Raw genomic sequence first — 16,475 nt, forward strand, 5'->3', positions numbered from 1 at the left:
AAATCTTTGCAAACACAGACTTTGAATGGCCTTCAGAACATTGCTGTTTTGGTTCTGTAGGGAGAGAGAACAAGCTTGCAAGGTATGCATAGTTCTGAAAGTCAAATGGAGGAGGACAGAGTTAAATTTTCAGATGCATCGAAAAACACACACAAGGACACACATCGATTCAGGCTCTTAATGACACAAAAGGTTGTTATATATGAAATGAATTTAGCATGTTATTTATTTCCCAAGCCAGCATACAAATTCAGTGTGTCTCGGTATATCAACTGATGAATTAAAGTAAGACACCAATAAATATTTACAAATTTGTGTGAATACTTATTGCATTAACTATATCTACACTACATGTTTGTTTAAAAACCTAAAGAAATAAGTATGAAATGCAATATAATCCAAATTACAGACAAAACCTTTCATAATGCTGTTTTGTTACTGTAATATAGTGTATTTAAAAACAGATTATCATTGTACTAAAGTGTAAAAGAAAAATGAAGGGAAGAAAGACCTGACATAACAGACTCGATTGCAGACTGATGCGGACTACACAAAGGCTGTAGGGAGACAAGTGAAGGAGAAAGACAACTTGAAAAAAAAACTGAAACAAAGGTGCTGCAGATGCAGGGAGATCAATCACAGTAATTAAAGAAAAGTTGAGTAGAGCTATGGTAAGAGTTTGATTTGGCTATTTAGTTGGACCACTGTCCTTGTCCCATTTGGAATTTAATGAAGACCGACATTTGTCAGATAAATTAAATACATTATTTCAACTTTCTTGGTGGCAGATCATGGTAAATGTAAGCACACCATAATTCACTGCACAGACTTTGAATAAGGAAAACCAGGATTTCACTAGAGCTTAGTGACAGTGTGAGAATGCTTTAAGTGACCATGAGTTGACACATAGTCTTAATGGGCTGCTTTTTAGTCGCAATTTCTAACAACTTTAGCTGTCTGACAAAAGAAATTAAAAAAATTTACGAATGAGTGCAGCTATATTGGGAATTCCCCAGTATTAATATACATTTATACTTTACTGTTTTTACAACAAGATGTGAAAAGATAGAAGTTCGGAGCATGTACTTGAGTGCCTTGTACAATTTGAGTTGGTTGGACTTATATGTTTATGCGCATTTTAAAACTTCAGCCACCTCCCCAAGGAATAAACAATGGGCCATTTTTTGTCAATTTGACCGGGCTCTAAGTCTGTTTTCAAATTGCACACTTATATCACTAAATAGTACACTATGTAGCGTTTGCTGTTTTGTGATGCAGTTAGAAATTTTAATTAAATTCAGTACTGAGTGTACCATTTCTAAATCGCGTCACAAAAGATGTACTTTACAAGAGTCCAAAAAGACCATCATACACTGGGCTCTCGAGCCAGGAGCTGACAAAGCCCGCAAATTCTAGCCATACTGTCAGCTGGTGGTTTCTGACCCATTGGTAATGTCTGGTGATCATATAATACTCCTCAGATATCCCAGCCATGAAGTGGCTAGTGTCGTTTTCTGCCTGAGATGCAGGACTTGAGAAATATCTAGAAAAATATGTACAGGAACCACATCTGAAACTTAATTTGTTCAGTCCAAACAGTTGCCATGTTAGAGGTAAGTTATAATGAAGCTCACCTTTGAAATATTTGAATGTGAGCTACAATGATGGATCCACCATGACTTAAAAACTGTTGTTTATCTACCATTGTGGCTAATACCAATTCATTGAGAGTATGTTGAATATGATTACATTGCTACAGCTGCAGTCAATGTGCAGTTAGGTGGACAAAGTACAATTAAAAAAGATATAGCTTATAAATAGATTTTCGGTGTGTACGTATCCTGCCGTTATTTGACAACTATGAATATTTAACAATATCACAAAACTGTGAAGCACCTCTTGTTGAATTCAAGAAGTGTTTGCAATGCATCAGCAAAAGGCCTCTTCCCACTAATGAGTCTTCTGTATAGCGAATACTATGTAGTGAGCCTAAGGCCAGGTGAAAAACCAGGTCGTTGAGATAATTTACAAAATATTTTAGCTGTTTAAGTCAACTAGATACCTCATCTTGTGCAATCAACTACTATCAATACAGATACAGTTAGCTAAATTCGCAAATTCAGTCCTCTGATTTGGGGGTAAGAACAATTAATAATTGAGGTGAATCTAGCCAACAAGGATTATAAAAAATAATACCCTTACCAATCACGTTAGACACATTTTGGACACAGATAAAGAACAAAGAAAACACATGTAATAAACATTTCTCCACTTGGAGGGTGCATCATTTTACACAGGAACAGATTCAGTTGGAGTTTCAGCTTGCCAGTCTGCAAACTCAACCATGTCTTCATCAACAAACCTTGACCAGAAGGCCAGAGATTTACACAGACATTGCTAAAACATTACACTATCTCAGACATTCAAGAAGGAAGGCCTTATAAATACAGTCAAGTACCAACATGGGAAGAGAACAGGATGGAATTTTCCATCCAAAACCATTTCAGGTTCAGGGGCTCTGCATGGGCCATAAACAGGTCAAGTCTGAGGTATCTAGCCCCCAAGGTCTGCTTTAGAAAGTGCTTGTGTTTGTCAACCAAAGAGAGGGGGGACCAGTGGAAAATTACCACTCACTCATGCACACGCACACACAAAGGATCGGAACCAGCAGAGAGACTAACCTGTAGCTACATATCTATCTCACTCAATGGTTATGTGACAGCTTGCGTTTTTAATGGGCATGGGTGCGGGGGGGATGGTTGTGTTGTCAGGACGCAGCGGCCCGCAAGCTACGCAACCAATGACATCTGATGATGTGTGTTCACATCCATGCACATTTCCAAGAAATTACCTGTGACATGTTAGGTAGCGAGACTTGGATCAGAAGCATATGTGTGTGTGTGCTCTTAGTAAATGTTTAAAATCAAATCTATGTTTGCCAGTATGTTATTATCTTTTTATTTGGAATTTGGATGCCAAGAGGTGAGTATTGCACTTGTACATTACAACTATTTTAATCTGTGTAATCCACACTCATGCACAGGATTGGATTCACTGTTTCCTTGTGCACAGACAGATAAATGCCTTTTCCAGCTATTTCTAGAGTATCTCCATCAATCTACATTTAAGGCTATTAAGAGATACAGTAGATACAAACAGGTGAAAATGCCAGAGTTTTTATGCAAAACACAGTATTGCAACAAAGGAAGATCCAAACAACTGAATTACCTGAGTTCCAAGACAACCCACCATCATGTGGGTGAGCAGTTTGGCAGCAAACATGGGGAAACGGGAGCACAGCACATGGGATATGATGGCCAATGCAAACCCTAAGGAAGGAAAAATGGACAACATGGAATGATTGTTAAGGATAAATTAAATAATTAATTCAAATCACATAGCTTTTATGGAATTGGACGGACAATATTGAAAATCCATCTCAAATGTACCAGTTAAACAGCTGAGAAGAACAGCAAGCAATCAGGGGGCAAACACAAAAATCACAAGAAAATAAGTAAATACATGCAAGGATGGGAACAAAAAGACAAATGAAACATGTTTTTGTACCTGAGATGCAGATAAATCCTGAGGCATAGAAAGCCTCATTGTAGGATGCAAGCATGACAAACTCAGCGTGGGCTGCATATATAGACAAGTGGGAGCATGCACACTCCACATAATTCCCACTTTCTTTCACAACTCTGCAGTATTGACCATCCGATGACCAGCTACAATAGAGGGGAGGAAAGGAGAAGAGACAAGGCCGGATGACATAACAGAGGATGAGACAGTACAGTAGAGCAGAGCACAATAAAATGGAAGTAAAACAAATAACACAAATAAACCAGCTTGTACAATTTCCTTCTTGATGTTTCAGTTAAATCAGTGTTAATTCATATCAGCTATTCCCTTTAAAGATGGCTCTGTGATCTCAAACAGAAGATTATAAAGTTGGTCAGAAAATAAAAATTTCAGTATAATGAGGATTCATAAATTTTGGCACGAGGTGAAAAAAAGAGAATGAAATCTAAAATTTCTATGAGGATGAAGATGAAAATACAAGAACATCGTCAGTGATTAAACCTGTTAAAACTGAGTGGGGTTGCAAACCATGCGTATCCACACAAACAGCTATATTCCTATTTTATTGGATTCAGTTGCAATCAACAGACCTTAACTTTCTCTCCACCTTTTGCTTAGTTTCAATGTCAGTTCTATAATAAGCTTTAGTCTGGGAATTATCATCCAAGAAACTGTTCTGGCAAAACCAAACCAACCAATCTTGAACTTGTAACAGCGTGTTCCAGCCAAATCCCATTCCACACCCCAGGAATGTCCTTAACAAAACAGACTCCAAATGGCAGGATACAGACTTTGTAAGACTGAATGTGCAGATGTAAAACGAGAAGGAGATAATATCCCACATGGCCACAGAGAGGCCTTACTGAGAGGCAGCACATGGACTTTTGTCCTTAAGTTACCACATTGTTCTTAGTCACCCAGTTAAGTATGAGGATGACAAATAGCTGTTGGCATGGAGTACAGATATTGGGCATGAATGTTTGCATAGTGTTAGAGGAAAGTTAAGGAGAAATAAAAGATTTAGCGAGTACACACTAGAATTGAAAAGAAAAAGCTCCAGTAGTGTTATTACCAAACGACACCAATACTATTAAATTCTATTTTTCAAGGGCTGGCTGATCATGTATCTGATCTGGTGTGTCTTTGGTGCATTACCTTGCAGTGGTCTGGTTCCAGAGAAGGCACACAGACTCTCCTGGTTTAACTTGCTGACCAGGGGAGTGGACACGATACACCACCTCACTGCCACCTTCTAGGGGTCGTGACCCTCTGTCCTGGAGGCTGACTGAGAATACCTACAAAAAGCAAACAGAGACATAAAATAGAGGAGAGTTCACTTGCCCTGCCACTGAAAAATGATGACTGCTATAGCTCAAAGCAACACTGCCACCTGCTGTTTACACAAAATAATGTCTCATAATAGTAAAATTAACAAGAGATTAATGCTCTTCAAATGGTGTAAAACTACACCAACAGTTCCCTACCTTCCCACTGACAGCTGTGAATGTATCATTGGTGAGAAACCAGTGCTCGGTTCTAAACTCAGTCATCTGAATCCTGCTCAGGTTGCCACAGATTGCATTTGAGACTGCTGGCACCGGCAGCAGTGTATCTGGAAGCTGGAAGAAGTCTGCATTATGGCCCCTAAATTTGTGTCCATTAATTTGTGTGGGGTACCACTGGAAGGCTGATATGGTCATATATGGGCATGTTTCAAGGACAGCACCCATTCTGGAGGAATCACAAAAAGAGAAAACATTTATCACATCAAGCATGGCGTAACTTAAATGTAAGATAGTGTTTATCTGTTAGACACAGGGAAATGTTCATTATTTCTTCACTCAGTTCAAACACTGTTACTCACATCTCACACTGGCTATGTGTGAGGAAGGAGAATGCAAATCGCTCTGCTACTTCAGCAAGGTGGCTGAGGCCTCTGGTGTCAACTCGGGTGGGATTGGCCAGGGAACACAACAGGTCGTAGGTCAAATTCCGGCTGCTCCCCTGTAAAGGAGCCTTTTCTGCCTCTGTGAGCACCTGGCTCAGGAGAGAGAGAAAGTTAGAAAGAATGACAAACCATACAACATACACGTATCTGTAACAGATCTGTTATTCTCTTTCTCTCTGAAGTCCCAATCTCTTCTGTTTTTCTTCTCACTCTCGGTTTATATCATATACTCCCACATAACCTAATGCTGAATGTATTTCTGCTCTATCCTCCTCACACATTATTCCATATCAAATGACAGTGGTGTCTCCACTTGTCAGGGGACAAACAAGCACAATATGAAGACAATAAAATCAGAGCAGCGTACTAACAGCATCAGTGTGGCACTTGTTTATGTGGTACATGTATGCAGTATTTCTTAGTTTAACCAATATATATAAATAAGACTTTTTTAATTTGCCAAATAAATTTGTATAGGTAGTGTGACTTTTGAATGACATTCTAGAGAAAGTACTGAGAAAATCACGTTATGTCTTGTGATAAACAGACAGAACTCTTCTTTATTATTCATTCTACCCATTTAGATTTAGAAGTTAAAGAGTTTAGAAGAAGAAATATTTTTGTCCTTAATCTTTGCTTCAACCCTCTCACCTTATCCAGCGCTTCAAGCACAGCAGTCATCTGCTCACGAGTGACAGGAGAAATGACCTTGTTCTTAAGTCCTTGCAGCATTCGATTTAATATAGTTGGATCAAGAGGCTGATGCAGTTGGTCCAATAGGACCCACACAGCCTCACTAGCTGCATTTGACACCAGAGTCACATTAGCGAGCCCAAACTGAGAGTGAACACTGGCTCCCCCTGTGGGATTGTAGAGCTCAACCTGGAAGCGCTTTGGTGTGGGTAAGGGTGAGGCGAGGTCAGGTGTCAGGTATATGTCTAGTGATGTGATCTGACGCCCAGCATCAAAGGTTACTTGGCCGTCCTGTTTAGGAAAGTCCATCCCCTCTTTAGCAGGCCAGATTACATAGGGACCCACCATCTCTGCCCTGGGAAGCTCCTACAGGAAAATGAGACATATTTTGAGGTAAACTCAGTTAAAAGCTACAATATGATGAAGAGTCGCTGTCATAATTTGTGAACTTTTCCTATGATGACACTAAACTGATTATAGTTCAGACTTTCATTTGGTGCACAGTTCTAACATGGTCCACATTCTACTTGTGGCCCATGAAAGCATAACCATATGAGGACAGAGCTTTGATTATACAGAAACCCACTGTCTAACAACATCTTTTGAGAGATGAAAGCAGATGACCTGACCATGTGTCTCTGTGAGGTTTTTCTGATTTTTAAGTATAGCAGACACTCTCTTACTTTCATCTCCCAAATCAAAAAGAGTGTCACTGGACATTGCATGCTCTTTGTCTGGGTGTAGATGTCAAAAATCATTAGCTCTCAAAGAGATAAAACATTGCAATGAGATTAAAGACGTGAGTAGAGAAGAACCTTGATCTCTCTGAACTTGATAAATACAGAAACATTGTTGCCATTATTAATCTAAACGTAAGGACGGCTGCAATGAAATCAGGGGGCATAGAATTAAATGACAATGTAAGTAAGATTGAAAGTTAATGCAGTCTTGCTATTGGCACTCACACTTTTAAGATCTATTCATATCGTCAATTGAAGATAATAATTTCAGGCCTTGTATAATATTGTCCAAAATTATTATCTCTGAAATTATTATCTTTAATTGCACTATTGTTCTCTCTTACCACTGTGCGGTACTGTAGAGTCATGGGTGAAGCTGTGCTTGCTTGTCTGTAGACCTGCAGACTGAGCCTTGTGGTCATCAGTGTGGCGATGGGCAGTCGATGGCCCACGGTAAAGTACAAAACCCCTTGTGGGTTGTCGCTCTCTACTAAAGTGATGTTGGCAAAACGAGTGGTCTCATTAATGGCAGCTCCGGCACCCACTTGATAAATCTCCACCAAGAACCATGCCTGGTACTCTGGCTCCTACAACAACACAGATGAGAAGTTGTTTAACTTTATTCCCCACTGCACTTCTTATGATTTCACCAACTTTATAATCCCACCTTGTACGGTTCGGCTTAACCCCATTCAAAGGTAAGAATGATAACAAAATGCTGTGGTGCTGCTTTTACTGGGGCCCTCTGCTTCCCTCTTACCTCATCATCCAGAACCTCTAGAGTGAGGACACAGTCTATCTCTCCTCTCCTACAGATCACTGTTCCTGAGGTCTGCACAAGCTGTGTGGTTAAGTCAACTCCATAACTGACAAGACTCTGAGAATCCTTGCTGAATGTAGCTCTCCAGTAGACCTGTAAATCCTCAAAGGCTCTGAGAGATGAAGAAAGTGAATAATTACAAGAAAAGAAAAAATATTTCCAGGATGCAGCTGATAATAGAATAATTTCCAGATGAAAGGTTTTCATTACCATCAATTTTTAACCAGAAATTAAAGTAAATATTAAACTATATTGTTTTATTACCTGTTTTCTTGTCTCTTCAGATGGAGCAGAACAGTTCTATTCTCTGAATCCTCATCAAGCACTTGGCCCATCAGAGAGCTAAGACTAAATCCTACAATACCATTATGGAAATCACTCCCTGTGTGAGTAGAGTATAAAGAGAAAAAAAAAAGAAAAGTTGTTACAAACAGAGTAGTTTATGTAATTTATAATAAAATGGTTCAAACGGTTTATAATATCCTACAATACACACTGACTAATGAGAGAAATTTTATTACGATGACCACCAAGGTCTCTGTACTGTGAATTCAGTAGTAAAACTGTGACAAGGCATATATCAACATGAGTGTATTAGACCATCTCTAATGCTCCCGTTTCCTGTTTCTGAGAACATCTTGGCTTCCATAATTGTAAACTGGAGGAAGTCTGGAACCATTAGTATATTTCCTTGACGACTTGGTCTCTGAGTCATTAATGATGAGGAAGATAGCTGTCAAAATGCGATGACAAAGAGATGACAAAAAACGCCGGGTGCAAGGAGGGCCATAGTCAGAGAGGTAATTGAGAATCTAACAGTCACTATAACGGAGCTTCCGAAGACTACTGCATAGATGTAAAAACCTGCCTGAAGAACAACCATTCAGTAGAACTTAATTAAAGACAAAGGAGGTTAATCCTGTTTTTCCTGGACAGCTAAAAGTTTGACTGAATTTAAAGAGTTCTCTGGTCTGATGACACCAACAATAAACTTTTTGGGCAGAACTCCAAACGTCATATCTAGTGAACACCGAGTACTACCTGTCATCTAGCTAAGATCATTCCTACAGTGAAGCGTAGTGATGGCAGCAGGGAAAATGCTCAGAACTGCATTAGAGGTCTGTGAGAAAATCTGACTCCAGAGTAGATGTGAGGTGAGACTAAATAGTTCACCTTTTCACAAAAACCTAGACTCAAATTGCATTTGACAGTAGTTCCCAGACGCTTCATCAATGATATGGAAGAATTTAATCTGACTTTCCAGGAAGAACAGGATTAGACTGCGAAAACTGATGACAATCTGTAACTGCTGTCAATGTGGCCTCTACAAATGGCTGAATAAAAGTGATTGTGACTGTGATTGTGTGAATTCACTAAAACACACTGTGAGTAAAACATTAATGCTACTAATTTTAATGTTTCTTACCAAGGATTGTGATCTTGACAAAAGCTCCAAAGCCCTGGTATGGACTGTCTGTGATCTGAGCTCCTCCCTCCGGATCACTAAGGTAAATGAAGAATACTTCTGGTCCCTCTGGCTCTGAGTCATCCAGGATGATGAGGATAACTTCTGTCTCATCCTCACCGGCCTGCAGAGACACTATAGCTGACTCCAGTCGGAAGTCCTGCTCCTCCTTTGCAAGGGTCCCAGCAGGTTCCAGCGTGAAAGGAGGAGGTGTTGTACTTCCATCTGAATATAACCACACAACACATGTTTGAGTTATTTGAGTTAAATTACACACAATATGGCATAAGACAATTACTAGATCAATTACCAGTGCGAACAAACATAAACAAATACACATACCTCCATATGCTTGGACCCGGACACTCACAGACCCTGCAACACTGTCAGATCTGCGCACCCTCAGAACAACCCTCTGCTCCTGCTGTGTTGCCTCATCTCGGTCCTCTGGTACTTGGACAAGTCCGGGTCCAATACTCAGCACTCCACCAGTGGCATCACTAGCCAGGATGGTGACTGTGGCCAAACTGTGCTCAGAGCTGAGGCGAGGAGAGGTTTGTGCCCAGACTAAGTCAGGGGTAAGAACCTGAACATTTGTTAAGTTGACGTGAAAGTACTCATCAGGTTCTGAGATGGGGTCATCAAGTATAGAAAGACGGAAAGAAGTGTTGGTTTGGTGAGGTGAGTCAAAGACCAAACGTCCATTTGGCACAGCAATAAAGTCCTCTCCTGCTGCTGCAGTGCCATCTTTTGTTGTATAGGACAGTTGGGTGGTGTTACTACGAGAACCATAAAGTCTCTGAACATAAAGTGTGATAGTTTGGATGTCCTCTGCAATAACGAGCTGGCGAGAATCAGGGGCAAACTGGTAGATACCCAGTGGTTCCACTTCTGCCACAGTAAAGCCTGACCTGGGTAGTGAGATAGACAGAGGCCCGAATAAGTAATCAGTGGTACAGATTAACATCAACTGGCTGCAGCATGTTTTAATACCACTTTTAAAAAAGTACCTCAAATTTACAGCACCACTTGCAGCAGTGCTGGAAGTGGCAGCAGTGAGGTGTATAGCATAGGAAGCTGCTTCTAATGCATCAGCAACAGCTGTAAAAGATATGGCTTTAGTCCTCTCTCCATGGGCCAGGGTTAGTGAGCCTAAATATACAGAAGGAACACATGATGTACAAACAGTTAGAAAACCTTCAATTAGTGTGTTTAGCATAATAGGCATACCAATCAAATTGAAAGTGTGGTATAGAGACACAGAAAGTAATCTATTATAATATGAGATGAAAGGTAAAGTCTTTGATTGGGATGAAAAGTAGTACTATTGGGTTGAAGTAAAGTAAGTATGTCCAGTTGTAATTCTGTTTTTCAGATATCTCTTACCTGAATTTGGGACAATAGGCCCGATTGTAAAGCCAGGTGGAGCCTGTCCAGAAGGATATCCAGCTTTCCACTGCACCCTGATGTCCCCAAATAACCCTGTTCGTGTCACCTTAGCCTCACATCTCCCTGTTTCTATGTTTAAAACCTGTAGAGCCAGCGATGCAAGGCCAACCTACCAAACAGAAGTGAAACAGGGTAGATGATAAGGGTTTTATCTCACTGCCCACATATAGAAAACAGTAGAACATCCTGTAACTCACTGAGAAGGGTGAGTGTTATGGAGGAATATGGTGCAGTACATTTAAGTTTGTCTTCCAGAGACAAAGAAAAAGTTGCCTTATTTACTCAGGATTACTAAAAAAGTTAAAGAGAGATTTACACTTTAGCAGAGGTGGGGTATGGCTTAAAAGTGATTAACTATTGATGTTGTTCCAGCTCTAAAAAATTTTTTCATTCAGGTTATGTTGAGGTATGCAGTCTCAGACAACTGTTGTTGTTGATGGTTGCTTATCAATTTTTCCGTCTGCAGTAGTGTAAAAATAATTGCAGAAAATAATTGCATTATATCACTGAATTTTATCCATCATGGTCATAAACAATTAAACAATTTAATTTAGAGAAATATTTAGCTATTTTTTGTCCTCTTCACCAAGGACAACAAAACAAAAGTAAATCATTTATACATATATAAATCACTATCACACTCACCTCTGAGCTGGCTGCTTCCTCAGGTACTGTCACCGTAGCAATGCTGGTCTCCGGAAGAAGGCGAGGCTCAGAGCCTTGAATAGCACTGACTAATCTAACGTCAGTGAGTTCTGCTGTAAAGCTTGAACCAAAGGACAAAAACACCTACAAAAAGAAAAGTGTTTGGAAAGGAGTCAACACAAATGAGTGTTTCAAAACAATATGAACTATGCTTTCTTTTAAGTTCAAATCATTCAGTGACTACTAAGTTGGTTATTCCTAAACACATGTCTCTATGTAAGAGTCCAGAAGCATCCCCTCCCTTACCTGGTTGCTGATGGGCACAGTGATTGTACTGAAGGTCTGTCCCTCTATCAAAAGAAGCCTTCCTTCAGCTTGTCCTCCCAATATCTCCTCAATGTCCATCACTTCATCTACACCTCCACTGATCCTGTAGCCCACACTGACGTTGCCAAACAGACCGGCAAGCCGAGTAACATTCAAAACCAGAGCTCTGGTGACCTCAGAGCCTGAGCCCACAATCGCTATAGACTGTTGTTCAGGGTTCAGGAAAAACACACCATGAGGCTCATCATTAGCAGGTACCCTAAAGACAATAGAAGAGGGTACATTTAAAGTTGATTCAGTCTTTGAGTGTTCACCTAAAGTTTTATACAGATTTAGAATTACAAACCTGATGAGGGTTCTGATCAGGTTTGGGTTGGCATCCAGAGTACCACCACCTTCCACAGATGTGAGCTGGACAATGTAGAGCTCCTCCAGCTCTGGCACTGTGTCAGGCATCAGGCTAAGGATAATTTCAGCTTCCCTTTGGCCTTCCAGGATTATCACTGAGCCAGCTAAGATGAGGAAGTCACCTCTTACATCTGAGTCACTTTGTATCTGCCAGTAGACCTGCAGTGAAAGTATAGTTGTGTTCACAATATGACTATATCCACAGAAAATACATTTAGAAAGTGTCAAATAAAATAACTGACATGACAAAAAGAACATTTCTGATATGATCTTACTGTGATGTTGCCCATGACACCCTCTCTGCGTGTAATCAGCAGAGAAATATTGAGAGGACCCACTAATTCTGTGGATTCATTGATGACACGCTCTCTAAGAGCATCGTCAGTGAAAAGGACAATACCATTCGGGTCACCAAACTTCTCTATCTGCGATACAAAAATACATTAGGTAAGCAGAGATATGTTTGATGATGATTTCCTTTAGAAAAAGGTACTTTGGAATTGGAATTGTCAAAGCTGGCTAGTATGATATGAATGCCATGATAGAGAAGTACCTTCAGTGTTATAGAACCGGCCTGAGGATCAACATCCATCTCTCCAGAAATAATGCTGAGCTCTATAACAAATGTCTCCTCCACTTCCACTTCACCATGGGGGAGAATCCGGAGCTCTATGGTGCCTATACCCTCCTCTCCATCCCTGAAGAAGAAGGACCCATTCACTGGCCCTCTGATGTCTGTATTGACTGGGGAAAGGACCTCTCTACTGTTAGGGCCAAGGATGATCCAAGCAACCTGTCAAAAGAAAAGACAAGTCTGAATGACATGTCTTCAGGATAAACTTTCTGACAACGATAAACGATCTGACAAAACCTGCATGATGTGATTTTCTATTTTTGCTCCATTCCTCATACCGTTGCATTCCCCAAAAGGCCTTCTGCTCTCTCCAAAACGAGACTGAGCTTCAGAGTGGAGTTAGGGTTTGCCACAGTGATCAGACTTTCATTGACGAAACGAACCACCCCATTAGGAGAGTCACTCTTGCCAATTGTTACCCTTGCAACATTTTGGGAGCCTAGAACAGCTCCTCCTGTAGCTCCAACCAGTAGGACCTCAAATGTCTCTGCATTCTCACTGGGGAACACAATTACAGTTGTTTAGATAAGTTGGAATTAAATGTATATAACTTACAGTCAATTGCCTAAAATTGGTTATTTTTAACTTGATGTATCTTGAGAAGACAATTTAACTCTCACCTGTCGAGATCGTCTATAACAGTGACATTTATGTAACTGATATTCTGGCCATTGGCAAAGGTCACAGAGCCATTATTCAGGATATAGTCGAGGACAGGGGTTGCACTCAAGCCTCTTGAAATAAAGCTAGCGGAAACCACTCCATAAGAGCCAACTCTCCTCACCACTGGGATCAATACAGTTCCCACATACTCCTCAACTTAAAGACAGAGAACAGAAAGAAAACATAGATCGTATATACAGTAAATTATGTTTCATATGTAACACATTCTATCATGGAAAAGTATACCATAACTTTTAATCTATTGTGTTTTTCACTCACTTCACTTGATAAAATGAAATGCTTTTGTTTTGACCTTTACCTGTGAAATCAATATAGTCCTGCATGAACTCCAGGATACCCTCGGCATTGTCATTCTGCAGTATGATCACAACAACAGAGGAGATGTTGCCTACACCTGGAGGCTGGTCCAGCTGTAGTCCTGACTCTCTTATTGTGTAGTCCACAGCACTGACCACAAGAGGGAGACACAGGATATGGAATAACTGACAAGAATTCAAATCCATGCAGCGTATAAAATAAGGCTCAGGAATGCTTGTATGGATAACTTGGATCTTCCAGCCTAATTTACAGCCTGCAATTTTTTGTCATGCTGAAGCTATTATAAACATTCCAGCCACCACAGGCACTAATCCACTCCACCTTATAAACCTTTGATTACCTGAGATTGACCAGCTCTACGTCAGTGATGTTGACCAAAAACATCTCAGGCCCCTCTGGAAGACGGTCATCTTGAATATGCAGTGTGACTTGTTGTGAGGTTTGGCCTGGGGTAAACAGTAGTTGTCCTGAAGCTGGAACAAAGTCCATTTCACTGATCGCTGTGTTTTCTGAGGTCTCATAGGTCACCAACACGCTGCCAAAACTGCCAAAAGAGCGATTCACTGTCACATTTACCTGTGCAGAAGATAGAAAAAGACACGGCTGTGGGCAAGGTTTGACACTACACCATATCAGGCAACAGCATACAAATGCCTCATCTTCTAATCTGACTAATGCTTAATGAAGTAGATTTATATATGCATCAGTCTCATTTTCATGACCTTACCAGTCCGTTCTCCTCTGTTGCCCTGAGCTGGCGTTGTGCGAAAGAGAAAAGGCCATAAGGGTTGTCGCTTGCTGCCATTGTAATCCTGGCATGCCCGGCTGTTGGACTTATGTCCAGTCCTACTGTAGCAGAGGTCAGTGAAAGTTGGTACTCACGACGCTCTTCAGGGAGATCATCATCCAGGACCTAACATCATAATACATATGACAGAGAAGTGGCAACAACTCAGAAAGAGAGTTATGATGCAGTTTTATTCTTTTGCATTTTGCTCTTTAGACAATACCTTGATTTTTCAATTAACTGAAATTACATTTATCATTACCTTCAGAGTAATGGTGGCGATTGATTGTCCATCTGTCATGGTAACAGTGCCAGAAATTGCTTCAAACTCAGAGACCACAGCTGGAGTTATATTCCAGTACATCTGCACCTCTCCAAACACACCTGGTCCTCGTACAAGGCTGTAGATTAGACGAGTACACTCAATTTTCTTTCAAAATTTGAGAAGAATAAACCAAAGTACATACATTTAAAGCTCATTTTTGTCTTATTTGCTATTGACATGTATCTCACCTGACCACGATACTCCCATTATAATCTCCCTGAGGTTCTCCAAGAATGATGTTCCTTGATGACTCAGATATTCCAATAATCCCCATGGCAGCCTTGTTGGCCCTAATGGTGATGGTGACCACACCTACACAAGATAGATGAGGGAAGATAGGGCAGATAAGGAACAGATGATTATTATATTCTATAAATTCTGTATAGTTCTCAAGCAGTAGATGCAATTTGACATTATACTATATTTACAAACCATTTAAGGGGTCAATGACAGCCCCACTGTCAGCAGGAAACAACCGTACAGTGAAATGCTCATCTCCTTCAATGACATCATCTGCGAGGGCTCTAATCACAAATGACTTTGCAGAATCAGTCTGTAAAATAAGAAAAGAAATGCAGAATTCATGATGGAATTTATTACTACAACATTGTATTTAAGTCATTTACAAGAAATAACCTAATACCTGGTGAGGAAACAATGCCACCCTTTTCTACCGTACCTTGGTGAAGACAAGAGTTCCATTAATGGGTGAAAGGTCATCTATAGGGTGGTCTTCCAACTGCCACACAAGTGTCACTGTGCCCTCACCTCCTGCACTACGCAGCACAGTTAGTGTCGCCATAGCAACAGGATCATTCACAAACTCTGGTTCATTAATCGAGACCTGAAAGGGAATTAAATATTAGACTCTTTTGACTACATGCTGTCTGACACACACATAATAAAAATGATAATTAAAAAAGCACTATTATCAGTACTGAATTATTAATAATATTACTAAATATTATTATTAGAGACAAAGTTTTGTCTTTTTCAGCAGGATTTTAACCTTTACCAAATTGCCCTTAGACATGTGTCATGTAAGCACTTCCTGTGCATCAGGGGGAGTGAAAATCACTATAATGACAATATTTTATATGTACCTCCAGTTCTTGAAATCCAAATTGTCCAAGAGGTGAGTCATTGGGTGGAATGCTGATGGTTACTGAGGTCACTTGTCCGAGACGAGCACCACCAATCACACGCAATAAATTCACTCTGAAGGTTTCTAAGGTCTCAACTAGTTCATCATCCAAGATGGTGATGGAAATTTTGGCTTCTTTCTAAATAAATTGTAGAAAAACAAGCCAACACTTTGTAAACTGCGGAGAAGCCTAACCTCAGGGCTAGATGTGATTTTAGCTCAGTACAGTGAATCTGACTTTACCTGGCCATCTTGAAAGGTGACATTTCCTGATATGGGAGTGAAGTCATTAAGATCGGCAGTGATTGGCTGAGTCTCCCAGTAAACGACCAGTCTTCCAGTTGTACCAGCGAGTCGCACCACTGACAGATGGAAAATGTTGTCTGGTGGTGGTATCTCATAGGCCAACACACTTTCAGGGATATCCTAGACGGATATTTAGTCCAATTGTCATAGAATAATAATAAGAAATTCAACACATGAAACATTATTACATTTTCATAATC

The 16,475-nt window shown here is 40.2% G+C and overlaps 1 protein-coding gene across 1 annotated transcript in view; it reads right to left on the reverse strand.

Annotated features, from left to right (window-relative positions):
- The window catches only part of adgrv1 (adhesion G protein-coupled receptor V1), an 87,708-nt gene that overhangs the window by 35,396 nt on the left and 35,837 nt on the right, over positions 1-16,475 (reverse strand). Inside the window, exons 59-87 of the mRNA XM_072388146.1 lie at positions 16,213-16,395; positions 15,929-16,108; positions 15,505-15,669; positions 15,258-15,378; positions 15,014-15,137; positions 14,763-14,901; positions 14,441-14,626; positions 14,054-14,289; positions 13,694-13,842; positions 13,332-13,530; positions 12,990-13,209; positions 12,631-12,870; positions 12,353-12,502; positions 12,016-12,236; positions 11,649-11,928; positions 11,343-11,486; positions 10,635-10,806; positions 10,259-10,400; positions 9,587-10,159; positions 9,210-9,466; positions 8,048-8,165; positions 7,724-7,895; positions 7,308-7,550; positions 6,182-6,589; positions 5,447-5,619; positions 5,067-5,313; positions 4,738-4,877; positions 3,568-3,728; positions 3,229-3,329 (exon numbers count right to left, since the gene is read on the reverse strand). Coding sequence (XP_072244247.1) covers positions 3,229-3,329; positions 3,568-3,728; positions 4,738-4,877; positions 5,067-5,313; positions 5,447-5,619; positions 6,182-6,589; positions 7,308-7,550; positions 7,724-7,895; positions 8,048-8,165; positions 9,210-9,466; positions 9,587-10,159; positions 10,259-10,400; positions 10,635-10,806; positions 11,343-11,486; positions 11,649-11,928; positions 12,016-12,236; positions 12,353-12,502; positions 12,631-12,870; positions 12,990-13,209; positions 13,332-13,530; positions 13,694-13,842; positions 14,054-14,289; positions 14,441-14,626; positions 14,763-14,901; positions 15,014-15,137; positions 15,258-15,378; positions 15,505-15,669; positions 15,929-16,108; positions 16,213-16,395 — 5,844 coding nt within the window. The remainder of the gene's footprint in view (positions 1-3,228; positions 3,330-3,567; positions 3,729-4,737; positions 4,878-5,066; positions 5,314-5,446; positions 5,620-6,181; positions 6,590-7,307; positions 7,551-7,723; positions 7,896-8,047; positions 8,166-9,209; positions 9,467-9,586; positions 10,160-10,258; positions 10,401-10,634; positions 10,807-11,342; positions 11,487-11,648; positions 11,929-12,015; positions 12,237-12,352; positions 12,503-12,630; positions 12,871-12,989; positions 13,210-13,331; positions 13,531-13,693; positions 13,843-14,053; positions 14,290-14,440; positions 14,627-14,762; positions 14,902-15,013; positions 15,138-15,257; positions 15,379-15,504; positions 15,670-15,928; positions 16,109-16,212; positions 16,396-16,475) is intronic.

The sequence above is a fragment of the Leuresthes tenuis genome, unplaced genomic scaffold (assembly GCF_036924035.1).
Source record: "Leuresthes tenuis unplaced genomic scaffold, fLeuTen1.0.hap1 SCAF_6, whole genome shotgun sequence".
NCBI lineage: Eukaryota > Metazoa > Chordata > Actinopteri > Atheriniformes > Atherinopsidae > Leuresthes > Leuresthes tenuis.